The sequence below is a fragment of the Schistocerca cancellata genome, chromosome 6 (genome assembly GCF_023864275.1).
Source record: "Schistocerca cancellata isolate TAMUIC-IGC-003103 chromosome 6, iqSchCanc2.1, whole genome shotgun sequence".
In the NCBI taxonomy this organism is placed as follows: Eukaryota; Metazoa; Arthropoda; class Insecta; order Orthoptera; family Acrididae; genus Schistocerca; species Schistocerca cancellata.
The window spans coordinates 484928780-484956680 of record NC_064631.1 but is presented as its reverse complement, the minus strand read 5'-3'; the positions used below and the strand labels follow the sequence as shown (position 1 = coordinate 484956680).

Genomic DNA, 27901 nt, shown 5'->3' with positions numbered 1-27901 from the left:
TATTCCTTTTTGCTTGCTTCATTTACTGCATTTTTGTATTTTCTCCTTTCATCAATTAAATTCAATATTTCTTCTGTTACCCAAGCACTTCTACTGGCCCTCGTCTTTTTACCTACTTGATCCTGTGCTGCCTTCACTATTTCATCTCTCAGTGCTACCCATTCTTGTTCTACTTTATTTCTTTCCCCCATTCCTGTCAATTGTTCCTTTATGCTCTCTCTCAAACTCTCTACAACTTCTGGTTCTTTCAGTTTATCCAGGTCCCATCTCCTTAAATTCCAGCCTTTTTGCAGTTTCTTCAGTTTTAATCTACAGTTCATAACCAATAGATTGAGGTCAGAGTCCACAGCTGCCCCTGGAAATGTCTTACAACTTAAAACCTGGTTCACAAATCTCTGTCTTACCATTATATAATGTATCTGATACCTTTTATTATCTCCAGGGTTCTTCCATGTATACAACCTTCTTTCATTATTCTTGAACCAAGTGTTAGCTATGATTAAGTTATGCTCTGCGCAAAATTCTACCAGACGGTTTCCTCTTTCATTTCTTAGCCCCAATCCATATTCACCTACTATGTTTTGTTCTCTCCCTTTTCCTACTGACGAATTCCAGTCACCCATGACTATTAAATTTTCGTCTCCCTTCACTACCTGAATAATTTCTTTTATCTCATCATACATTTCATCAATTTCTTCGTCATCTGCAGAGCTAGTTGGCATATAAACTTGTACTACTGTAATAGGCATGGGCTTTGTGTCTATCTTGGCCACAATAATGCGTTCACTATGCTGTTTGTAGTAGCTTACCGGCACTCCTATTTTTTTATTCATTATTAAACCTACACCTGCATTACATGCATTATCCCTATTTGCTTTTGTATTTATAACCCTGTATTCACCTGACCAAAAGTCTTGTTCCTCCTGCCACCGAACTTCACTAATTCCCACTATATCTAACTTTAACCTATCCATTTCCCTTTTTAAATTTTCTAACCTACCTGCCCGATTAAGGGATCTGACATTCCACGATCCGATCCGTAGAACGCCAGTTTTCTTTCTCCTGATAACGACATCCTCTTGAGTAGTCCCCGCCCGGAGATCCGAATGGGGGACTATTTTACCTCCGGAATATTTTACCCAAGACGACGCCATCATCATTTAATCATACAGTAAAGCTGCATGCCCTCGGGAAAAATTACGGCTGTAGTTTCCCCTTGCTTTCAGCCGTTTGCAGTACCAGAACAGCAAGGCCATTTTGGTTAGTGTTACAAGGCCAGATCAGTCAATCATCCAGACTGTTGCCCCTGCAACTACTGAAAAGGCTGCTGCCCCTCCTCAGGAACCACACGTTAGTCTGGCCTCTCAATAGATACCCCTCCGTTGTGGTTGCACCTACGGTATGGCTATCTGTATCGTTGAGGCATGCAAGACTCCCCACCAACGGCAAGGTCCATGGTTCATGGTTCATGGTTCATGGGGGGATATATGATGTAAGACGACTTATTCTTTGCAGTAAACAAGGCATCACATCTGGGGATCATAACAATGGGTTTAGTCAAATAAATGCTTCAGTACACTGTCATTGAATTTATGCTATAAAAGTTGTGTATTTTCACTGTTAAAAACGTGAGATTTGTATGCTGTATATTAATTTCTATAAGCTAATAAACAACTCCTATTGGTTTACTTACATCAGACTGCATACCTGCGCAAGAACTACAATTCAATTTACATCACATCACAATGCATCATGAACAGCAACAACCTTAAAACACTACTTTTAGGCACTCCACAAGCTAAGTTCCCTTCTGACAAGGCCTCCCTATTACGAATGACTAAGAAGATCTGTCCCCAAACAAATTCAACACAAGTGCTTAACTGTTATGAGATTCTGAATACACATATCTTGTTCACTAGACAACGGTGCAGAACTGTATCAAAGGCTTTCTGAAAAATCAACAAACACGGAATCAACCAGAAATATACTCTCTACTGCTTGCTCTATTTCACAAATGAACAGACCAAACTGAGTTTCACAGGATTGGCACTTTTGAGAACAGCACTAAATATTTCACAGGAGTTGTTCGGTCTTCACAAACATATGCAAGAATTCTCAATGTTACTACCAGAAATTTCTACAAAATGACCTGACTCCAGGTGCGATTAATTATTGTTCAGTTAAAACATATTCCATTTTTAAGTGTCTTGACGTTAACAGCATAACATTTTGCTGAAAAAGAAATGAGTAACTACATGTGCCTGCACAATGATGTTTCACAGACATGACAATTTCAATTTCTATGAGGCAACTCTTTCTCAATGAGAGCTGCGTACGGGTGAAACATGCGAACTCCAAACGAACACAATCTGCAAAATAATTAATATATAATTAAAACTAATGACTCCATTAGTCTTTCTTGGGGCACATCAAAATTAACTCGTATGTGGGCATCTTTGTTGAGGAGAATATGCTATCTTCAGCCTGTCAAGATGATGTCAACCAAGACTCAAACAACTAGGTAAGCCAAGCAAACATTTTCTTTAGTACATGTCAGGGTAAAAGAAGCTCTTCATAAATCAAGAAACCCTGAATCTGTCAGGTTATTTCTGTCAATATCCTTTAACATATCGTGGTCAACAACCTATTGAAATTATGTAAATATTATTTAACCCTTAACTACTATGGTCATTCACAGGAACACAATTACTATGGAGGGGTCTTGCAGACCGCATTTTTCTATTTTATATATCAAACCAGAATTTTGCAGAATATATATAGTTTCTTGAGTTCCAGTCATTCATTACACTTCTTAGAGGTGGACTTAGTAGAAATTTGATTTTCTTTAAACACTACTATATTTTAAACACTCCGACAATTAAAACAAAGCGAAATCTGGGGTATATTTTTATTTTATGAGTTACGAAAATAACAGCAAATAAATAGTTAGCTCTTTACTCACATACAGATTTTCATCAGAGGGATTATATTACAAATTGGCAATATAACTGGGTGGAAAAATCCAACATGACCTACAAAATTGAAAGTTGACTTTGCACACAATTTATTGTAAGTCACTTTGCGATGTAGAGCGAATATTTCAGTCCATAAGTCTATGAATGGAGAAACTTTGCCACATTTTACTTCTAAAATTACAAGTAAAAAAACTAAATACTTGTTCTCATGTGCCACTGAATCATACTTTAGTCAATTTCCACCTGCAATCACTTCACGCAGACCTTCCTGGAACACTCCAAACAAATCGGACCACCACAGTGTTGACATGGATACCTTGTTTTTCTCTTCAGACAAGGAGGGCAAAAGGTACACGTTTTTCGATTTTCAAATTCTTCTTTCGGTGTCTGAGGCTCATCTTGCAAGTGAAGACATCTGTCTCACATAGCACACGTTGCACAGAAGGCCCAGCTTTCCCCGCCATGGAGAAACAGTAGCATGCAATAAAAATGCGGCACGCAAACACTATGGTACGTCTGTGAGACCTCTGAAGGCTAATAATTACGAAACAAAGAGCAGCAACAATGCAAGAATGCTGGCATGTGTAGCTTGACAGCCAATAGGAAGGTACACGGAAGAGTCCATTTGGCTTTGCAGGGGTGTGAGAAATATCTCGACACAAAAATTAGTAGCGGTCTGAGAGACAGTCGATAGTAGTTAAGGGTTAACAATTATCACATTTCTATTGTAAATGAGAATGAATAGAAATATTCTAGCTGCTCTTACAAAACGATCCAAGTCACACTTTCATCTAATACATGCTAATGAATTTTTAGATAGCAAGATACAGACACTACTACCATGGTTCTTGATGATGCAGTACACAAAGTATCATTAATAAGCTTAATTTTGAGGCAGTACACTCCTCTGTACAACTGACATTTCTATAACAGCTCTATTTGACTAACCACATTACAGTACACTGGACTGTTGTCAGCACTAAAGATCACTTTAAAAGCTTCTCTGTCTTCATACACTCCTGGAAATTGAAATAAGAACACCGTGAATTCATTGTCCCAGGAAGGGGAAACTTTATTGACACATTCCTGGGGTCAGATACATCACATGATCACACTGACAGAACCACAGGCACATACACACAGGCAACAGAGCATGCACAATGTCGGCACTAGTACAGTGTATATCCACCTTTCGCAGCAATGCAGGCTGCTATTCTCCCATGGAGACGATCGTAGAGATGCTGGATGTAGTCCTGTGGAACGGCTTGCCATGCCATTTCCACCTGGCGCCTCGGTTGGACCAGCGTTCGTGCTGGACGTGCAGACCGCGTGAGACGACGCTTCATCCAGTCCCAAACATGCTCAATGGGGGACAGATCCGGAGATCTTGCTGGCCAGGGTAGTTGACTTACACCTTCTAGAGCACGTTGGGTGGCACGGGATACATGCGGACGTGCATTGTCCTGTTGGAACAGCAAGTTCCCTTGCCGGTCTAGGAATGGTAGAACGATGGGTTCGATGACGGTTTGGATGTCCCCTCGACGATCACCAGTGGTGTACGGCCAGTGTAGGAGATCGCTCCCCACACCATGATGCCGGGTGTTGGCCCTGTGTGCCTCGGTCGTATGCAGTCCTGATTGTGGCGCTCACCTGCACGGCGCCAAACACGCATACGACCATCATTGGCACCAAGGCAGAAGCGACTCTCATCACTGAAGACGACACGTCTCCATTCGTCCCTCCATTCACGCCTGTCGCGACACCACTGGAGGCGGGCTGCACGATGTTGGGGCGTGAGCGGAAGACGGCCTAACGGTGTGCGAGACCGTAGCCCAGCTTCATGGAGACGGTTGCGAATGGTCCTCGCCGATACCCCAGGAGCAACAGTGTCCCTAATTTGCTGGGAAGTGGCGGTGCGGTCCCCTACGGCACTGCGTAGGATCCTACGGTCTTGGCGTGCATCCGTGCGTCGCTGCGGTCCGGTCCCAGGTCGACGGGCACGTGCACCTTCCGCCGACCACTGGCGACAACATCGATGTACTGTGGAGACCTCACGCCCCACGTGTTGAGCAATTCGGCGGTACGTCCACCCGGCCTCCCGCATGCCCACTATACGCCCTCGCTCAAAGTCCGTCAACTGCACATACGGTTCACATCCACGCTGTCGCGGCATGCTACCAGTGTTAAAGACTGCGATGGAGCTCCGTATGCCACGGCAAACTGGCTGACACTGACGGCGGCGGTGCACAAATGCTGCGCAGCTAGCGCCATTCGACGGCCAACACCGCGGTTCCTGGTGTGTCCACTGTGCCGTGCGTGTGATCATTGCTTGTACAGCCCTCTCGCAGTGTCCGGAGCAAGTATGGTGGGTCTGACACACCGGTGTCAATGTGTTCTTTTTTCCATTTCCAGGAGTGTAGATGTTATGTTTCAGAGAAGATAAGCACCCATAGTGGCCACTATTACTCTCTGTCTGTATGATTATTAGTGTTTTACTTGTCAAATCTGCCAATAAGCACTTAATTGCCCTCTGGTAGTTTGGAAGTGATCCCAGTTCTAAACCACCAGAGGACAGTTAGTGGTGATTGGTACTACTGCTTCAAATGTTGTTATGTACTATACACCCAGTAACAAATGCCCATTGTCAACATGGCCTGCAGAATAATCCTGTCTCTAAGTTTTTTCAAGTACAGAGTGTGTGGTGGTTTTCATCACAGACACCACGCCAGACATGTCAATTCATAGTTCTGAGTTTGGCACCAGATGCTACAAGTACTGCTGCGAGAGGCAGCCACACAGCAACTGCAGCCACCAACCAACAACCACCCTACAAATGTGCCCCCCTTGGCCAGCACTGGCAGTGCCCCTATCAAAGTGGATAAGAGGCTGCCTCAGGCTTTTATCAGTTCCCTTCTGGAACGTGAATGATGCCTACAAGTATACAGCCTCTCTCTGTCAGTGACTACACTATAATGGACTTGGCAATGGAACAGGACTCTCCAAACTGCACTGTTGATCTGACTGCATTTGTATTCAGCAACTCATTGAGTTAAGTAAATGCTTTTTTGCCTGAGACTGCAGTCGTGTGTGAGAGTTGCTTTTTTTTGTGTGTGTGTGTGTGTGTGTGTGTGTGTGTGTGTGTGTGTGTGTGTGTGTGTGTGCGCGTGTGCGTGCGTGCGTGTGTGTGTGCGTGTTTTCAAATGGATAAACTGGAATACCATATAATTATAATTTTTTTCTGGATAACTTATCAGCAGTGGGGATACAATTACATTTGTTGAAACTTTATTTGTAGTCTGCACCTCCTGTGAAAATAGTTGCGACACAGACTTCTTAATTCAAATGTGACATATTACTCTTGGAAATAACATGTAAAGGACACCCTACAAATGAAGCAACAGCTGAAGAAACATTGAAGAATTGTAAAATATAAGACTAGGTGATATGATATGAAGTGAGACTTAAGGCAAATCAAACAGGTGTATAAGAAGACAGTCTGCTATCCATGTTACATGTGAAACAAACTATGAGAAAGCTTTGGGCGAGGTAGATTACTGAGCAATGCATACACAACATCAAGTAATTCAACCAATTTTCCTTCCAGTTCAGACTAGAAACATAATACTAATTAAATCAGTGGGTCGAAGCCCATGATCCCATACAATATAATGACAAAGTTGAGTTCATCAAGCAGAGAAGTTATGACTAATGCTTTCTGGGGGTTCTGTTACTATGATATAACAGTACTTCAGTGACACACAAATCTAGTGCGGGAGTGCCCCAAGATGGTTTCTGAGAAAGGACAGAGGGGTCAATGGCAAAAACCATACACAAATCTAAAAAGACAACCCAAGAGTAAACCCAAATGTGAACAGTCGACATTGTACAATGCGACGACTGCAAACCAAGAGAAAATCATTAGCAAGTGAGTAGTTGTGAGAGAATGTAACACTGGCAATCAGAAAGCTTCGGAAACATCAACACAACTGGGCAGAACACACACTTTCCTCCTGGCTTACACCACCAGAGAGTCTTGCAAACTGAAGCAAAATCAACTCTGTCCATTGTACTGATTCAAAAGTGAACAATTCTGAATGACCTACATTGGTGCATTCGCCTTGATCTGGATGTCAGAGTCTGGCGAGGATACTTCACACTTCTTCCCTATAACAGACACGCAGGGTAAAAAGTTACCAAAACTGTGTTTTACACACTGGGGCAAAAGGGAGCATTGTCCTGGTAGCCCTGCCGTTGGCTGCTCCAGTAACATTTCAAATTCTGCGGCTTCCACCCCTGTGGTATCCTCTTTGTTTGCTGACTCGCCCACTTCTTGCTGTGGTTGTTGCTGATGTATAGAGACAGTCAGTGATTGCAGGGGTGGAGAGAGTGATTCAATCTCCTTGGGTTGCCAGTCCTGCATTGGCTCAACCGTCAGCTGCAGTCACTGCTAATATCAATGGTATGAGTGCAAGTTGTAATGGCACAGTGGTTGCAGCCAGAGTGAAAACCTAGCTGCACTAGCAGTCAGTGGGGAGGTGGTGGGGTTGGAGGTTGCACTGGCTCAAGGAGAACAACACTCTTTCCCCAACCCAGCTTCCACCAGAAAGTGTGACCCCACACAGCAGCATGCTGCTGGTAGCAGCATGTGTAACTTAGGCTCGAGGCTCTGGGTGGTCTCAACAGGTGCAGACTGTGCCCACGCACAGTTGGTTATTTATTGGGATAGATCAGTGTGTTGCAAGAAACTCTGGTAGGACTTCTTCAACAGGCATCAATGTCAGTGTATTCCTCATTCATGCCTTGAAAGTTCTGACAGTTCGCTCAGCTTCCAAGTTTGATGTTGGGAGGAAAGGAGCAGTGGTCAGGTGCTGTATTCCACTGCTTTGATGGAATGGCTCAAATTCTGCCTAGGAAAAAAATAAATAAATAAATAAAAAACGCATTGCCAGATACCAAGGTGTGGGGGTCAGGCACTATGGCCAAAGCTGTAGCCAGAGCTCCAACTGTAGCATATGTGGTCATAGAAGTGACTTGCACCATATAAAGAAAACTGGAGAGCGCATCCACTACCGGCAAACACGCTGCACATCAAAAAGGGTCAACGATGTCGATGTGCCTAAGGATGTTTTTTGCAAGTGCAAGCCAGCCACTCGAGCACTTCATGCTTGACTGTGCTGTCTCTCTCTGGCCTATAAATGTGACACTGAGCTAAAGCTCTTTCCCTTGACATCACCCAGTGGGATGTATGTAGTAACTGAGGAATGTGAGGAGAGCTACCTGGAACGAAAAATGCATAATAGTTCATTTTCCCCTGGAAAGACTGCAGTTGCTTTGAAGTTTTGGAGCTGACAGTTTCTCAACCACCTTAATGTTCTCTGCCGTCAGTGTGACCTCTTTGGTAGGTAACATATGCCTCAAATACTGCACAGAAAGTGCAAAGAACATGCATTTCTCCAGATTACAACAGAGCCCGTTTTCTCTAGCAGCCAATGGAATAGCGTTTGTAAGTTTTGCATATGTTCTTCCTTGGTTGCACCTGTCATCCAAGTTCTTTACACACCTTGAGTTAGTTGTTCTGCATATCTTTGAAAAATTCCTGGTGCTGATGCGATCTAAATGGTAATTTCCTGTATTGATAAATTCGAAAAGACATCTTTATTACCAAATTTTCTGTGTGGCAGCATCCAGAGGTAGCTGTAAAATATGCATCCACCAAGTCAATCTTTAAAAATTATTTCCCCCGGCTAATTTTGCTAAAAGCTCCTCTGACCAAGGAATTGGGTAAATGTAGATTTCACTTAGTGTGTTAATCACAATCTTAAAATCACCACAATTCTTACAGACCTGTTTTCTTTCTTTATGATAACTGTGGGTGTCACCCACTGACTAGTAGAGATTGGTGCAGTTACCTCTAATTCCTGTAACCTGTTTAATTAAGCCTTTACTGCATCCTGCATTGCAAACGGGACTGGCTGTGCAAGAAAAAATTTAGGCACAGCAGTCTACTTGACTGAAATACGAGCTTCAAACTCTTTAGACATACCAATGTCAACTAGAATAATTGCTAATAATTCCTGGAACGATATCGAGCTTGACACCACTATCTTCTTACCCAATACTTGGAAACCAAATGCCATGAATGCACCTAAACCAAAAACACTTACAGCTGCCCGCAAACTTACAACCAACAAGGCAATTTACAGTTCCACATTCTTGTATTTCGCCCATACAGTAATTTGTCCTCTCAAAGGAATCTTTGCTCGGTTTATGAAATAACCTCCCACTGGAGCAGCTATGGACGGGGGGAGCCCAAATGTTAATAGTTTTCCTTGTTAAAGTATTGCCACCGTGACAATCTGAAACTGATATTGTAATACTACTGATAATCAACTCAATCAAGAGTTTATTAGAGACCTGGACAGGTCCTGCTGAGAACGGAGTTTACGCAAACATTGATGTTTGGTCATTTTCTATTACCCATAGTGTACTGATGAACACTGGCATATTGCCCCACCGTACCTTTCTCCTGCCCTGGCACACCACTGTTAAGTGGCCTTACTTGGCACATGCACAGCATGTGTCGAAAAAATGCAGACAATGGCGATGCTTGTGGCACATCCCACTGTCTGGACAAGACTTAAACATGAACGGGAGCAATACCAAAGCTTAGGTGGGGCAGTATCTGTGATGTATGGCAGATACACAAACAGATCACAGCTTTCCAAGTGAAATGTTGGACACATTAGGGGAACTCATATTATCTAAAGAACGAATGCTACTTCTTGACTCCTAACTAATTTTTGTCTGTTTACCGATATCTAACTGGGAGCAAGAACTGTTTCCTTGCTCAGAAGTCACAGTCTGATTGTCATCTGGGGTACTAATCTGTTGACTTGTGATCGAGAGTTCAGCTATTTGGTTGGTTGATGGAGTAAAAGGGACCAACCTAAGAGGTCATCAGTCCCTTCATCCCATACGTATAAAACCAGGAATAACCCTCAGAAGAAGAATAGAAAAAGCAAATCGTGGGAATCCAGATTGTAAGCAAGATACAGAGATAAAATCAGGGAGTAGATGAGGAGAGAAAGAGGGGATAAGGTGGGCACGCTGCTCTGCCCAGAATGCAGTTGGAAATACAGAGCAGGTGAGGGGCGCCTCTCCAACCCCTCAGGCACCCAATGAGGCCAAAGCATCCACCTCACAGAGACGAGTAGAAACCACCTTCGTGGGTGAAATACAGGGTGAGTCACCTAACGTTACCGCTTGATATATTTCGTAAACCACATCAAATACTGACGAACCGATTCCACAGACCGAACGTGAGGAGAGGGGCTAGTGTAATTGTTTAATACAAACCATACAAAAATGCACGGAAGTATGTTTTTTAACACAAACCTACGTTTTTTTAAATGGAACAACGTTAGTTTTGTTAGCACATCTGAACATATAAACAAATACGTAATCAGTGCCGTTTGTTGCATTGTAAAATGTTAATTACATTCAGAGATATTGTAACCTAAAGTTGACGCTTGAAACCTCCGACGTTCAGTTGCGTGTTTTAACAAACATGGGCCACGGTCGGCGAGCAGCATCTGCAGGGACATGTTTACAATGACGACCGTGTTTACGAGTGTGGCTGTGGTGCGCTGTTGTGGTTTGGTCTAGCTGTCGCAGTGTCCACATGTAGCACTTGCTGCTATTGTTATTCTGCATTCGTCTCCGCACGCAGACCAACAGTAGTACACCGTGTTACCAGACTTCTGTGATAGTGTAGTGTTGTAGGAACTGTGAGCATGGTGTATTCGAACTCTGAAAAGGCGGAGATGATACTCGTCTATGGCGAGTGTCGACGAAATGCAGCTGAAGCCTGCAGGGTGTATGCATAACGGTACCCGGACAGAGAGCATCCAATGTGCCGCACATTGCAAAACATCTACCGCCAACTGTATGCAACAGGTATGGTCGTAGCACGCAAATGGGTCCGTAACAGGCCCATCACAGGAGAAGCGGGTGCAGTTGGTGTGTCAGCTGCTGTTGCCATGAACCCACACATGAGTACACGGGACATTGCGAGAGCCGGTGGACTGAGTGAAAGTAGTGTCATGCGCATACTGCATCGTCACCGCTTTCACCCGTTTCATGTGTCGCTACATCAGCAATTACATGGTGATGACTTTAATCATCGAGTGCAATTCTGTCAATGGGCATTAACAGAGAATGCGTTGCAGTTCTACCTGTTTACCGATGAAGCGGGTTTCACAAACCATGGCGCAGTGAATCTACAGAACATGCATTACTGGTCCGTGGACAATCCTCGCTGGCTCAGACAGGTAGAGCGACAGCGAGCATGGACTGTAAATGTATGGTGCGTAATCATTGGCGACCACCTCATTGGTCCTCACTTCATTGCACGGGCCCAAACAACTGCAACATACATCACGTTTCTACAGAATGATCTGCCAACGTTGCTCGAAAATGTCCCACTGGAAATGCGTCGACGTATGTAGTATCAGCATGATGGTGCACCTGCACATTCCGCAATTAACACTAGGCTGACCCTTGACAAGATGTTCGACGGGCGTTTCATAGGACGTGGAGGACACACAAATTGGCCAGCCAGTTCTCCTGATCTTACGCCTCTGGACTTCTTTCTGTGGGGTACATTAAAGGAGAATCTGTACCGTGATGTGCCTACAACCCCAGAGGATATGAAACAACATATTGTGGCAGCCTGCGGCGACATTACACCTGATGTACTGCGGCGTGTACGACATTCATTACGCCAGAGTTTGCAATTGTGTGCGGCAAATGATGGCCACCACATTTAACATCTATTGGCCTGACATGTCGGGACACACTCTATTCCACTCCGTAATTGAAAACGGAAACCACATGTGTATGTGTACCTCACCCCTCATGGTAATGTACATGTGCATCAGTGAAAAAGACCAATAAAAAGGTGTTAGCATGTGGACGTAATGTGCTGTTCCAGTCTCTTCTGTACCTAAGGTCCATCACCGTTCCCTTTGGATCCCTATGTAATTCGTTGCTCTCCGATACACGCGATCAAACAGCGGAGGAGTGGTACTCAAGCGTCAACTTTAGGTTACAATATCTCCGGATGTAATTAACATTTTACAATGCAACAAACGGCACTGATTACGTAATTGTTTATATGTTCAGATGTGCTAACAAAACTAACGTTGTTCCATTTAAAAAATGTAGGTTTGTGTTAAAAAACATACTTCCGTGCATTTTTTTATGGTTTGTATTAACCAATTACACTAGCCCCTCTCCTCACGTTCTGTGGAATCGATTCGTCAGTATTTGATGTGGTTTACGAAATATATCCAGCGGTAATGTTAGGTGACTCACCCTGATTAAACCAGGTCAGCCACTTTGGTACTGACCACTAGCACCAGACATAGTGTGTCAGGAAGTTTAAGATATTGCTGCAAAGTAGCAAAACTGCAGCAGTCTAGTAGGTTGTGGGACACCATCAGGCTGGCACCACATCAATAGTAAAGTGGGTCCTCGTGTTGGAGAATGTGGTTGTGGGTGAGCCAAGTGGGGCCAATACATAGCCGACAAAGGAAAGTAGATTCCCTGCGAGAAACATGAAGGGAAGACTGCAACGTTGTTGTGGTCTCCTTTATTGCCTTCAATCTGTTTGGAATGTCCAGTGCAAACCATTCCAAGTTCCAGACACCCAACAATTGATGGTGTAGAGATGACCTAAGGTCCAGTACGAGGTCTGTTCAAAAAATTCTGGAACATTCATAATTTCGCACCAATGGTGTGTTGGAGCAAAATGTGGTTGGAATTCCCGCACACACCTATGTTCAATGTGTAACTGTCAGAAGTTAGATTGTTGTATGTCTGTTAGTTATTGTTCAGTGCTGTATTGAGTAGAACATTGTGTCGCACAATTTGCGAATTTCAAGATGGCAGAGTCAGAGGAACAACGCGTCTGCATTAAACTTTGCATGAAACCTGAGAAAACCTTTAGAAAGACCTTCGCCTCGCAGTCTGTGAAGAACTTTTGGATCGAAAAAATGAGAACGAGATGTTCAAGAGAATCGTAACTGGTGATGAGACGAGGGTCTACGGTTATGATGTTGAGACCCAGATTCAGTCTTCACAATGGGTTGGGAAAGGTTATCCAGGACTAAAAAAAGCTCACCAGGTGAGGTCAAATGTCGAAGTCATGCTGATAGTTTTCTTTGACTCTGAAGAATTAGATCATCATGAATTCTTGCCATAGGGACAAACTGTTAATGAATGATACTATTGGGACATGCTGCGATGCCTGCGAGAAATGTAAGAAGGAAACAACCTGAAATGTGGTGGGACAACTCATGGCTTCTGCATCACAATAATGCACCCACGCATTCATCCCTGTTAGTGCGTGACTGCTGCATAAAAAACGAAATCACTGTGCTGCCTCATCTCCGTACTCTCCAGATCTGGCTCCTGTGGACTTTTTTTTTACTTCCTAAGTTGAAACCTTGTTGAAATGATGAAGATTTGCAATGATAGACAAGATAAAAGAAAATTCACAGACAGCACTTTGAACGATCCAGCAAGAGGCATTCCAAGACTGCCTCCAAACGTGGAAACGGCATTGGGAGGTTTATCAGTTGTGGAGGGGAGAATTTCAAAGGAGACCACGCACAATAAGTAAAAGGTGAGTGAAGAAAAATTTTGTGGACAAAGTTCCGGAATTATTCGAATAAAGCTCATACTGGAACCCCCAATCCTGGTAGCCAACTTTGCCTAGTGGACACAATGTTCATTTTCTGATATCCCAACATGTCCAGGGTTCCAAACAAAGATGACTGGCTATTCAGGCTGATGGAGGTCAGAAAGAAGATCCTGGATAGTCGTGACTAATGGATGACAAGGGTAGCACTGGTCTAAAGCCTTAAGACTGCTCAGGGACTCGCTGCTTATTAGAAGCATCTTGCCAGTGCAACAGTGAGTATAGCTAAGGGCACGGGTGTGTGTAAAACCAGTTCGTACTTTGACCATTGAGCCGTCAATGTATACCACTTCCAAACATGAAAATGTAAACCACTTCCAAACATGAAAATGCATTGAGCACAGCCAAAAACAGGTGACGAAACACCATGGGGTCAACTGAATCTTTCAGTCCAAAGGATAAATCGAGACTGATCTAAGGTTGAGGTACATGCCATGGAGGCATACGCGATTGCTCCCTGAGAAGAGGAGACAGTGGGGAAAGTTGGAGTTCATAGCAGAGACACTATTGTTGAACTGTAATTTTGACCCCAGTTCTGGGTTTCTGTTTTGGTAGGCGGACCTCCCTACTAGGAAAAAGGGCATGGTAGTTTGGATGCTTAGTGGAGCTGCGACCATGTATAGCATAATTGAGTAGCTGTTGCTGGCAGCTGATCCGTAGTGGAAGGACCCCAACCTCCATAAGTAGGCTGTTCACAGGTATAGTTCGAAAGGCTACTGTTACAAGTCATATTCTACAGTGGTCTATTGGGTCCAGTGACCATAATGCTCAGGGGAATGCCGAACCATATGCCAGACTCCCATAATCAAGACGGGACAGGCTCAGGGCTTTGTAAAGCTGCAGAAGGGTAGTGCAGTCTGCATCTCAGCTGGTGTTAATGAGACAACAAAGTGTATTAAGGTGTAGCCAGTACCTCTGCTTAACCCTTTTGCAGGCACATTTTTTGTAGCAATTCACTGACTTACTTTATTTTTTGATAACTGTATTTTTGTGATTTAGGACCAAAGACTATGGTGGTACATATATCACCAAGCACAGCACATTTGTGAGGTATTACAAATATGGTGGTAAATGGATTTCCCGCTTCCCTTTTGCGAGCTGTTATGTGTTGCCATTACACATAAAAAGAACAGTGTTTCCTGTTTCTATTTTATGTTTTCTTTTACATTATTTAAAAAATATTTGTTATTGATATTAAAGTTCACTTACCACACTGCGAAAACAAACCTTGAAACTTTATCATACAATAAAGGTATGAGCTGATACAGGTCAAAATATTGTATATTGCAGAAGCGAAGCAATGTGTTCCGACAACAGCAGTGTCGGAAAAATAAATAGATGACTGCAGGCTTCAGCAAAGGGCGAAAATTGATGTCTGATATCTGAGTGACACACAGTCCATCATTTTAAGCCTGAGAAGTTGGGAGATGACACTGCTGGTGCTTCTATAGGAAATATTACCCACATTCACACTGAGATAAGAAAAATCCACCTCAAAACCCTTTAAAGTGGTATTCTTTGCACAATCCACGAAGTGTTCTTGTCTGTTCCTATACCACTGCTGCTCTCAGAACCTTGCCTGAAGGGCCTTGTGAAACACTAAGGTGCAAAAGTTGCCCCCGCATGTCTATCAAGCACCAACCATTCAACTCCTGTTGCTGGTCTACGTTACCTTTGCTTCTACCACTGTATATTGTATCAGAGCCATTTTTAGTTGTGCTTCAGAGAAGTATGACATATCCTCATTCACAAATTATTTTTATACTTTTACTATCAATTTTACTGTTACAATAAGACACAATCATAAGTTGTGTGAAAAAAGTCTGTCGTTAATATTATCACATTCCAAAATACTCTTACAAAATCAGTATTCGGAGTACTTATCATTATTATTAGCACATTCCAAAATGTTCCTAACAAGTCCGTATTTGGAATAGTGACACTAACCCTAAATATAAGCAAAGAAAACTGATGTGTAGAACCATATGAGAAACACATAGAGAGTGAGTTACTTAACACATCTATTCATATCAGTCAAGTGTATTGTTACGTCCATTCAAAATAACATATGCAGCAATGCTCAAGCGAATTTTGCAATGAAGCCAAATGTCTGACTTCCATTCACTCAAACAGTGGAAAATCCAGTATGGAATAATGGCAATATTATGAAAAGAATAGATTGCTACTTACCATATAGCGGAGATGCTGGGTTACAGACAGGCACAACAAAAAGACTGCTGACAAGTTAAGCTTTTGGCCAAAAGGCCTCCTCCTGCATTAAACACACACACACACACACACACACACACACACTCATGCAAACTCTACTCACACTCACACGAGCACTGTGTCTGGCAGTCTCGGCATTCTGTGACCAATTGGCAATTACAGACATACAAACCCTAAAACAATAATCTTGTCAACAATTTTAAATAAAATTTCAACAAGAATTTTGTAACTACCAATGTTACAAACAATGTAAACCAGAGAATGCCAAACTTGTTAACAGCTGAGCTAAAAATTCTGCTGCTATTAAATCAAAGTATTCAAAGTAAGTGAAATGTGGCTAGCTCCCCTACTAGTACTCCTTTTTGGCAGCAAAAGAAACAAAAATTGAAATGGGTACTACAGAGGCTGAAAGGAACTTTTCTACACACAGAATTAAATTTTCCATAGGTGAATAACATAGGCTCTGGCCTTAATAATTCATTGACTTATTGAAGTACTGGTGGCAGTGTGTGACACAGGTGTTGAGGGAGTACCAACATATCAACAAGAACCAACAGAGTAACTTCGAATTTTGGGTATTATAACTAAAACATTAGAGGAGAAAAGCGTGGAAACTTTTTACCCGACTTTCATTGTCCATCAGAACAAAACACTGCTAAAAGGTGGTATGTCATAGAATAAAAAAGCCAGATTCCAATACAATAGATGGATCTCCTCCTCCGACCTATACAGAATTGCCAAAAGGAAACGCGAGCACGTGCTCTGCCATACTTAGCATTCTTGAAAGCATAAAATACCACAAGAGATAGAAGGGCAGTTTTTCAGGTCTTTGATCATCCAGTCACTGTCAGCTTTCCAAACCATTCAACCACTACTTCTTATTCAAGCAACTGCTCAATTGTCCTCACATGACAGAGGGTGTCCCATTTACTCCTCCCACCACAGAAAAATTCTTGGCAGTAATGAAAATTAAACCTGGGTCCTTGATATGACAGACAAGCTGACCATTCAGCTAACTGTGCCACAAACAAAATAAAAATATTTGATGGGGGATGGGGCCAAAGCTTCACATAATTATCAAACAAGGTACTATATAAAATTGCCATAAATAAAATTTAAATAATTTGACAGTTTCATGTGGAAATGACCACATTTAACAATAAAAATTCTTATAGAATATCAAATTTATGACAATGCCTTCTTAAACATATTCAACCAAAATGTTTGCAGGCTGAGAAAATCTCTAAAGCAACCTCTAGGCACTATTACAAGGAGGATGACAAACAACCAATTATTAACTCAGATGAATGGCCAAATGTCAGCACCAAATTGGAGAGCACACTGCTTAGAACACTATCAATACCCTCAACTTCTGGTGGAAGAGATGTGCGTATGTACACTGCTCTTATATAAGATGCTCTGGTATGCACAGATGAGAACCAAGTCTCCAGCCTACTATATGCTCCTGCAATTTTTACAGTTTGATCCTTCACTATCTCTTGTCTTTCTTCCTCTGCTCCTCCATCATCACAGTCGTCGTCGTCAGCAGCAGCAGCAGCCTTTTCTGTTGCTATTCTATTCGTAGTTTTTTCTGAACTTCAGATTCTCCCCACTTTTTCTTTCTTATAAAACTTCTTTGAAAAACTTTCCTTAGATTACTTTCACCTTTAGAGTCCTCTCTCTTACAGTATCACTGATTCTTCTCTTTCTTTCCCCCACTGCCATCCCTTTTAGTGGACAAAACTAGAAACATTCTTATATTCCACAACACTGTTTTCCACCAATCTCCATGTTCCGCTTCATCACACTTTCTGGCTTCCAGCTTTAAGCCTCCAATTACATCTTTCATCACACGGTATAAGGGTTCTGCATTATGGTAGCTCCAGCGAAAGAACAATTGGATCATCTGTCTGGGATCACTTCAGTAGAACCAGCAAAGGTAGTACCTGGATGACCAGACATTTCTCCTGAATATTAGTTAGGTCTTGATCAACAAGTCATCTCACTTGGTGTTAGTTGTCCAGACTCACACAGGAAACATAAAAAGAACATATGCTAGTGAGAAATTCTTCCTTTATTTCTGTGTTCAACTTCAGTAAGGCACATTTCATAATTTCTCAGCCTAGTTTCACTCTTTTGTGTAAGTTCATAATTTTCCCCCAGGACTAGATATATTTTCTTCTGGGAACTGTTGTATACTCAATCTCATGTTGCTGCCAACACGTCTGTAAATTTGAATTAATATGAATGAATCTGAGCACACACATAGCCAGATGAAAGACCTACAGTCATTTAACTGCACAAAATTAGTCTCAACAATCCAGAAGTAATAAGTTTGATCACTAATGTGAATTCTTCTTCATAGTGACATACAGGGTGACTCCACAATGACTAAACAAAATTTCAGGGATGACAGAGAAGAGTAAATGTAACAACGTGAGGTAAGGAACTTTAGTCCAGAAGTGACCGAGTCGAAAGTTATAAGCGACAATAATTCTCATACCTCTGACAGAGTACCTCTTTTACTATAAGCATTTTGATTTCCGAACTTTGGGAGAAGGTAGTATGGACCAAAACAAGAAAAAATTGTCCAGTAAACATGGGTTCTAAAATGCATACTTTAAGAGCTGTAAGCATCTGTTTCAATAAGAGAACTGTGTTACACTGCAGCAAAGACAAACAAGTGCTTGTAGCTCTTAAAGTATGCATTTTACAGCTCATGTTTACTGGGCTTTTTTTTTTCTTCTAGTTTTGGTCCATACTACCTCCTCCCAAAATATGGAAATTAAAGGATTTGCAATAGAAGAGCTCCACTGTCAGAGGTATCAGAACGTTTTTCACTTATAACTTTTGCATCAATCATTCCCAGACCAGGATCCCTTATCTCAAATTGAGATTTACCCATCTTCTATCACCCCTGAACACTTGTAAAATTCACGTATCTCCTGTTTTAGTCAGAAGCAATATCACTTCCATTTCAAGAAGGATGGAAGAAAGAACTACACAAAAGTGGTAAATTAAGCTTTTCATAGGGATGACTGCATTACAGGCACATTTTTAGAACTATCTAAGGTTACTGGTGCAATTGTCTGTAAAGTTCTGTTAATGCACAGTTAAAAATGAGTGCAAAAAGTAGAAATAGCCATCACGTGATGAAGCCAAATGTTTAAATAAACAATTATCATACTCAAAACATTAACTTGGTGTTCTTCAGGGAAGTATATTAGGACCAATTTTGTTCTTTATATATATGTCACTGATATTCAAGGCAAAATAAGACACAGTGACAACTTCTCTTTGCTGATGACAGCAACATCATAGCCACTGATACAAAATGAGAACTCCTAGCTGAAAAGGCATCTGAAAACCTCAATGATGTGTAAAAGTGGGGAGTATTGATTAAATGTCTTAGGTCATCACCAAATTTGTGGCATTGTCTTGCTGCAATGTTTCAATGAGTTGCCCAATTGTCACCTTCGGCAAAAGTGTTCAATTTGTTCCTTTATTGCTAGTGGATCACAGACTCTTCTGCCAAGGGCCCACCAGTAGGGCAAATTATGTGCCTGCAGAATAGATTTCATAGCCGATGGTGCAGGGTCCCTTGGTTGGGTGGAGAGAGTCTAGGCGCCAAGCACTGGCACTGCCTGTCTGTCCCGCTCTCTGCCACCACCGCTTTCACATCAGAGCATTCCTAACATATTTCTGCTAATGCCGCATGTCATATGGAGCTTCACTGGAAATCACTGCACTGATTGACAAGATCATCATGTACTCTTATTTCCGCAGCGTCTTTGATGACTGAATTCCAGAACCCATATGAACCCCTGTCTTTTCGAAACCAAACATATGACCTCTTGTTTATGGAGGGCAACAGGCAGATTCCATATTCCTACATTTCCAGAAAACATTTGACATAGTGCTCCACTGCAAACTGAGGACAAAGTCCCAGCACATGAATTAGGGCCCCAGATATGGAGTGGCTTGAAGGCTTTTTAAGTACTAGAATTGAGTACATTGTCCTCGACAGCGCATGTTCACCAGAGACAAAGGTATCATCAGGAGTGCCCCAGGGGTGTGTGATAGTACCACTTTTATTCTCTATATACACAAATAATCCAACATACAGTGTGATCAGCAATTTACTGCTGTTTGCTGATAATGCTATATTTTACAGGAAGGTGTCTTCGTTGAATGACTAGTTGTTGTGGTGAATCACAGCTTACTCTAAATGTAGAAAAATATAAATTAATTCAGGTGAGTAGGAAAAACAATCCTGTAATGTTCAAATACAGCATTAGTAGTGTGCTGCTTGACACAGTCATGTTGACTAAATACCTAGGCATAGTGTTGCAAACAGATATGAAATGGAATGAGCACCTCAGGTTGGTAGTAAGGAAGGCGAATGCACAACTTCATTTTTTTAGGAGAACTTTAGGAAAGTGTAGCGCTCTATATCTGAGACAGCTTATAGAACACTACTGTCACCTATTCTCGAGTATTGCTTGACTAAAGGAAAACATGAAATGAATTAAGAGGGGTTCTGCTAGATTTGTTACTGGTAGGTTCAATCAGTGCACAAGTATTATGGAGATGCCTCATGAACTCAAGTAAGAGTTATCAGAGTGGAGATGACACTCTTTTTCATGAGGCACTTTTGTGAAACTTAGAGAACTGGCATTTGAGGCCAAGTGCAGGTCGATTCTACTGAACCAACATGCATTTCCCATAATGATCACAAATATACGAAATCAGGGCTCATACGGAGGCTTACGGATAGCCACTTTTCCCTCACTCTACCTGCGAGTGGAGAATGAAAGGAAATGACTGGTAGTGGTGCTTGATGCCCTCCAGCATGCACCATACAGTGGTTTGTGGAGGACGTATGCAGATGCTCTGTTACAACTTTGCAGACTTGTTGGTATGGCTGAGGGAAATGCTCCTAAAATGTTCTGAACAGTGCTGCGAGACACACTGCAGTGTCTGGCTGATGTACTAAGTGCCACACTCACAAGAGATGCTATAGATGTCACATGCCCATACTCCTAGTTGGTCTTTGACTAATCAAAGCATGTTTTTGTTTTTAATCATTTAGCAAAAAAAGTTATTTAGTTCTTATGATGTGCCTCTACATAATGGTCATGACTGGCTGCAACATCTCTACTGGAGGCACACAACTAGTCCACCCATTGGGCTCTCAGGATGAGTCTGTGGTCCAGTGGCTACAAAGGAACAAATGGGACATAAACCTAAAACAATGAAGAGTAGGAAACTCGAAACAGTGCAACAAGACAATGCCACGACACAGCTGACAATATGAGAATATTCCATCAAACAAATTTGCCAAAAATCTTGCATTCCCATATATTGGGCCATATGTAATACATTAACATTGAACATAAAGAAAAATAGCATAAATTTCAGCTTTAAGAGGGAAAAAAAAACACCATGACATTAAACATAACTTATAAATCTATAGGCTATGTACAAACAGGGTGAAGATACTGGGAAGTGACTCATCAGCATGTCATGCCCTTAGGAACATATCATCAGTGCCTCTTGGTGACATTACTCCTACGTACACTCAATTCTCAGCAAATAGAATTCTTTTCTGAGGATAAAGTGCAAAAAAATATGGAGGTAATTTTCAAAAAGCAGAAAATATCCATAAGAATAATAACTAAAAGTTGTAGCTGAGCCCATTGCAAGAAATTATTTTTAAAAAGTTTGGTAGGTATTCTTGACGTGCATTTACCACCCTGTAGTGCACATCAAGAAAAAAAAAAAAAGGTTCAAATGGCTCTGAGCACTATGGGACTCAACTTCTGCGGTCATTAGTCCCCTAGAACTTAGAACTAGTTAAACCTAACTAACCTAAGGACATCACACACATCCATGCCCGAGGCAGGATTCGAACCTGCGACCGTAGCGGTCTCGCGGTTCCAGACTGCAGAGCTAGAACCGCACGGCCACTTCGGCCGGCGCACATCAAGAAAACATTAGTAAGTAAATCACAAATAGTTCTCTGCATGATCATGGAACAAGAGTCAGTTTGGACTTAGATTTGTCAACAAAAGCCAAATGAAAAGTTCTAAACAGCATTTTCTTCTAGAGATTAAAGGTGTGTTATAATTTTCCCAAGGAGTCACAAGAGATCTAAAACACATTTACTTAAAAAGGCACTTAAAGCATATCTCTTAGTTAATACAATTACTTGATTGGATAGATAAAAAATCTACTCACCAATGGCGGCAGAACACATACATATAAGATTGTTGTAATTGGCAAGCTTTTGGAGCCAGCGGTTTCTCCTTCAGGCAGAAAGGTTGAAGGGGAAGGAAGAAGGGTGAAGGAAAAGGACTGGAGAGGTCTAGGAAAAGGGGTAGATTTTGGGAAAGTCACCCAGAACTGCAGATCAGGGGAGACTTACCATCTTCTTGTCCTGTATGGTAAGTCTCCCCTGACGTCCTTCCCCTTCAGCTTTTCTGCCTGAAGAAGGAGCCATGAGCTCCGAAAGCTTTCCAATCACAACAGTTTTTTATATGTGTGTTCTGCTGCTGCTTGGTGAGTAGACTTTTTTTTATCAATAATTGATTGTTTTTGTTGTTCTTTTAGTTAATACATACTATAAAATTAAAATTTACCAGGAGAACTCAGACAGGAATTAATAATAATAAAAATGGGATTGCTGTTGTACAATACTAATGTCTCACAATTTTTATGATCATAATGAGGCGAAGTTGCCTCTGTTTTCAAACAGATCGAAGTGAAGAAATGGAAATGTAACTGAAGTGTGACAGCATGGTCACGTCCTTAAAGACATTTGTGGGAAAGTATGGAGGGAAAATAAGAAAGGAGAGTAATTAATTTTCATGCCATTAAGCTAACTTGTTACAAGTATTCAGAGTGGGCCAAGAGTCCCTACCCCATCGTAAACTACCTTAATACGAAACAAACAACTGGAATTCTGAAATAGCTGAACACTTTATTGAAGCTACAGGATTATTTAGATGACCTGGGGCACTTAAGCAATTTGTTTACACAGTACTTTATTAGAATCGATAGGTCAAGGAAAATGTCAGATTCCAATTTTCGTAGTTTTAGTTGTAGGTATTGGTGTTATGGTACTGTCATCTGTGGTTGACTTATATAGGTCAATGGAAGTCCCATTCCTGCAGATTTAGTTGGTGTAGCAGAAAGTTGTAATTCTTTCTTTCTCTCTCTCTCTCTCTCTCTCTCTATCTCTCTTTTTGTTCGTCATGTTGTGTTTTGGGATCATGGTGTGTGCATGCTTATATTTAGCTTGTCCTCACCCTAAAAACCCCCAATATCCCGCAGTTTTCTCGTTAGTTTAATTGTATTTTTGGAGGGAAATGTTATTCTCTTATTTACAGGTATTTTCATGTTTGTTGCCGTGTGTATGTAGTGATGTCATAGCCACTATATTGGAGATGTTTAGTACAGTCATTTCCACCATACTGATGACATTGTGGGTCAAAGCAGATGGATGGAATCGGGACACTTAAAAAGGTTTGTAGATTGCTTCCTTCAAATCCTCAATTTGTGATTTTGGGTAGCATACACTTTATAACATAATCATAAAAGAAGAAATCCATTGGTGTAAGGTCAGGAGATCTGGATGGCATTTTTGTTGGCCCTGATTATCTAATAACTTGCCCACAAATACCTCTTTTTTTCATTAGGAAACACCTTCACAACAGATTAGAATCAACGATGAACAATGCCACAGATATCTGATTTAATAGCAGTGCAATCTGGTGTTTCTATCAGTAATTATCTGAAAAACATTTAACAGTGAACTCTGGTGTTTATAATTATCACAAACAAACAAGTTGTTTTCATTGGGTTATAATGGGTAGTGTCTTTTGACCCACCTCATTTACAAATTTAAGAAACTTGTATGTTAGGTCTAACTGAATGAGCTAGGGGATTTGTTAAGATAACAGTCTCTGTTTTGGGAGGCTTGAGGCTCATGCTCTGCTCAGCCAGCATAGTTTATGTTTTCCTAAATCACTTCAACCAAATGCCAGGATAGTTCTCTCAAGCACATCACAATCTATTACCTGTCCTTGCCTCATTAAATATGTGTGTATATCTGTGTGTATGACTTATGTTTTCTCCATATTGAGGTGACAGATCCTACATCAGACCTCTGGCCAAATAAACTACGATTACAACTACTCTGCTGCCCAATAAACACAGACACACAAGAGAGAGTCACTCACTCACTCTCTCTCTCTCTTTCTCTGTTTTAATAGCAAGCATATCCTCCCTTCCATACTATAGTGATAATGCACGCAAATTGTCTTTACCACCAAGGTATATAATGCAAAAACATTGGTCTTATACTAGATACATGCTCTTAAGGGGAAACATCTTTTCCTTCCTGATAAGCATCAAGTGAATAATTTCCACACAGACCATGTAATTACAGTAATCGTGTTAGCTAAGAGTAGAGAAAATATTTTGTTATACAAGAGCACATCACTAATGTTATTTCCCCAGCTCTTCAGTCTTCAACTGCAAAGCTGACAGGCATACTTGGAAAAGTACTGGTATAAACTGCATCAGACCATAGCTTTCAATACTACGCCCTGCATACTGAGCAGTGTATTTTTTTAAATGTATCACATGCTGACAATTGTATTACACACAAAACAAATCTTTCCATTAGTTAAATGATATGTGGGGAAGTGGTAACCTGACCAGCAACTATCATAAACAGGCATCTCATCCTTCTGTTAATACTCCAATATCATCAGCACAAATGTCAGCTGAGCTGGTTCAGTGTTTAAGGATCCCATGCAACTAAGATCATAAGTCTCCTACTCACCCCCAAGGGCAGAAGCAGTGTACCCCAACCTGTCTGTGTGTAGACTAAATTCTGTGCGCAAGTATAAGGTGTTCTAAATTTTTGTGCAACTTTTGCCTGAGATGGAACTGGCCAGCACACAGACTCTCATCATTAATTTGCTGGGCAGATTTGATACAGAGCCGGTGTAACCCTGCACCCAGAAGCAATCATGTTACCCAGGGTAGGTAACACAACTGTTATCTACACTGCTAATCACTTCCATCATATTTACGTTTATCATAAAAGTCTGCTAAGAACAGACTTACACTGAGTAAAACAAGATCGTCATAGGGGGATTGCCAAAACTGAATGATCTTTCGACCATTCACCATTACACAAAGAAAGTTTGTAACAAAAAGTTTTACAGTTCATTATGATGAAATACCTCTTACTTGTTCTAGATGCACAAAATACTCTTTGCATTAATACTTACCAAAATACTCCCCTTCTTCTTCTTGTTTCTCCATCTCTTCCTCTAACTGGCGTGTCAACTCTTCAATTTTCTTCTCAGCTTCTGTTGGACCCTTTAACAAAACCATGGTATGCAATCACAAACAAAATACTTCCCATCACTGTATCTAATAAAATGTCTCATTCCCTGAACGAAAGTAGTTACAAGACAAAATCACCTGCACTTTACAAACATAACTAACCATTGGTCGTGGTGGTGTGACACTGTAAGGCAAAAGTGTCTTTCCCATCAGCGGTTTTGTTTTATTTGTTGCTGGTGAATTACTCTGCTGCTTCTGTGGGCCTGAAGACTGAACTTCAGCTGGTGGTGAGGGTCCCATACTGACATACACTGCATTCGCAACACCAGATGACGTGCCCCTCTGATAACTAGTTGCAAGCTGTACCGGTGCCACCTGACCACTGTTCCCAGTCATTACAACATAATCACCGTTACCATTTACATTTGGTTTGCTAGTTGCAGAATAAGAATTTCCAGTATGATTTTTCAAATTAGATTTCAATGCTGATGGAACACCTAATGGAATGTTTGATGTTGCAGGGACATATGTTGTGTTTGGTGACATAGTACGAATTGCTTCGCCTGAAGATAGTGGAGCATTAGCAGCATTACTTCCATAGTTTCGAGAAGGAATATTGGCACGATTGTTATGAGAACCCTCTGATGAATTGCTGGAATAAGGTGGAACATTGGCATTACCTGATGGTTGCGATTGACCTGCTGGAGAATTTAAGGTCATGGCACCACCCACATTGGATGCTGCACTACCAGGGTATGGTGGTGGTGGAGGGAGATTGTTCGTTCTAGGTGAAACGGGTTGTGATGTTGCTGGACTAGTTGCTCCTGGCCTTGCAACTGTCATAGGAGGAACAAAGTTCAAGGAATGTTTTGTTGAAGGGTTTCCATGCAATCTCTGATCTGCAGAAACTGCCACTTGAGGCCCCGGCTTTGCTGGTTCATAATTTAAAGCAGATTTACTTAATGAGGGTGCGTTTGACAGACCGAGGTCTTGGATATTCTCATAAACTGGGGGTGCTTCATAGGGAGGATACTCCTTATTTGACACCCCAGAAAGAGATGCATACCTACCACCAGTTGGAACCTGGGGTTGGGCTTTTCGGTAATTTGATTCATACTGTAAAACACCTTCCGCTATACTAGCCCTTGGGCTGGAATGCTTCGAGTCCTGAGAGCCAAAACTGGAATGAGAACTTCCTACGTGTGGAGACATCTGATGGTAATAAGGTCCTGCTGGCACATTCCGGCCAGAAGTGTAGTATTCCAAATTTTCATACAAAGGTGTGGACACATTAGCAAATCCTTGTCCAGGGCATACCATGCTACTGCGAGGGCTGTTTGACTGTTGTGAATCCTTACTAGAACCACTATGACTATGGGTTGGGCTATTAGTCAATTTATTAGTTGTATAATACTTGCAAGAATCAGATGGAGTATTATCAGTAATCTGGGGAGTTCGCATGGGAGCCGAATTTTCTGTCTTGGTACCTGAGAGTGAGGCTATTGTCTCAACCTGTTTTGGAGTTGCAAATTTTGATGCTGCAATGATGTTGCCTCTTTCATATATTTTATAGTCTGTTGGCTGTGCCTTAACATTTGTATTCCCAGAGCCTTCAACAACAAAACTTTCTATGGCACCGACAGAACGTTGTTTACCAGCATCATGGTGACGTCCAGCACTCTTGATTGGCGACGCCACAGAACTAGAAGGAAGAGATCTTGATCCCGATGTCATCACTTCATAGCCGGCAGGCGTTCCAGAAACACCAACACCACACATTGCCGAACTAGACAGGGACTTCCCTTGACTGTCGACCGACTTTGGCACAATACGTCCATAACCAGACTCAGATGCCACAACCCTATGAGTGCTTCTGTCAATTTCTTGAGGGGCGCTAATCGTATTGTCACTGATGCGCAAGTGATTCAATTTGCTCAAATTCGCATCCATTCTGCTTTTATATTTCACGAAATTTCGCACAAAAAATATTTATATACTGTCATCACACGACTACGATACAAATTGCCATTTGACTTCTGCTGAACACATAGCTTTATTCATTTTTCTATTGTTTTCAAACGCTCAATGACATTGACCGCTGAGTAATGGGTCAGTCAAAACATTAATACTGCAGGCCGCCGTTATACAGAGCAATCACTTTAACCACAACACTACTGTTCGAAAAAAAAAAAAGAACTTATCACAAACAAACACACAACCACCTGCCCAAACCATCAACTACAAAACCTAAGATAAGCTAGGTCCATTATCTTTCAACGATATGATAGCGCATGACCACAGATATTCTCCAACTTCGCATAACGATTTATTACAACGATTTAAATTTTTCAACTGTTGTGCTTTGCCGCGATTTTTCTCTGAACTGGAAGCCAACGAAGAAATTCATTCTAAATTACTATACAATAGTGAAAATATATTAGACATTACATCACTAAAGATGACAGTTCGTAATTTTCGTTGCCGCAGGTACTCGGTACGTAGTAGCCTCAGATTGATGCTGCGTTGTTCATGAGTTCTCGTCTGGATACTGTCAACTGATAAAAATTTATTC

General features: G+C 41.6%; 1 protein-coding gene across 1 annotated transcript in view; it reads right to left on the bottom strand.

The window, feature by feature from the left end:
• Positions 1-27574, bottom strand: part of LOC126088606 (LIM domain-containing protein jub) — a 200796-nt gene extending 173222 nt beyond the window's left edge. Inside the window, exons 1-2 of the mRNA XM_049906822.1 lie at positions 25492-27574; positions 25272-25362 (exon numbers count right to left, since the gene is read on the bottom strand). Coding sequence (XP_049762779.1) covers positions 25272-25362; positions 25492-27279 — 1879 coding nt within the window. The 5' untranslated portion in view covers positions 27280-27574. The remainder of the gene's footprint in view (positions 1-25271; positions 25363-25491) is intronic.
• Between the last annotated feature and the right edge of the window lie 327 nt (positions 27575-27901).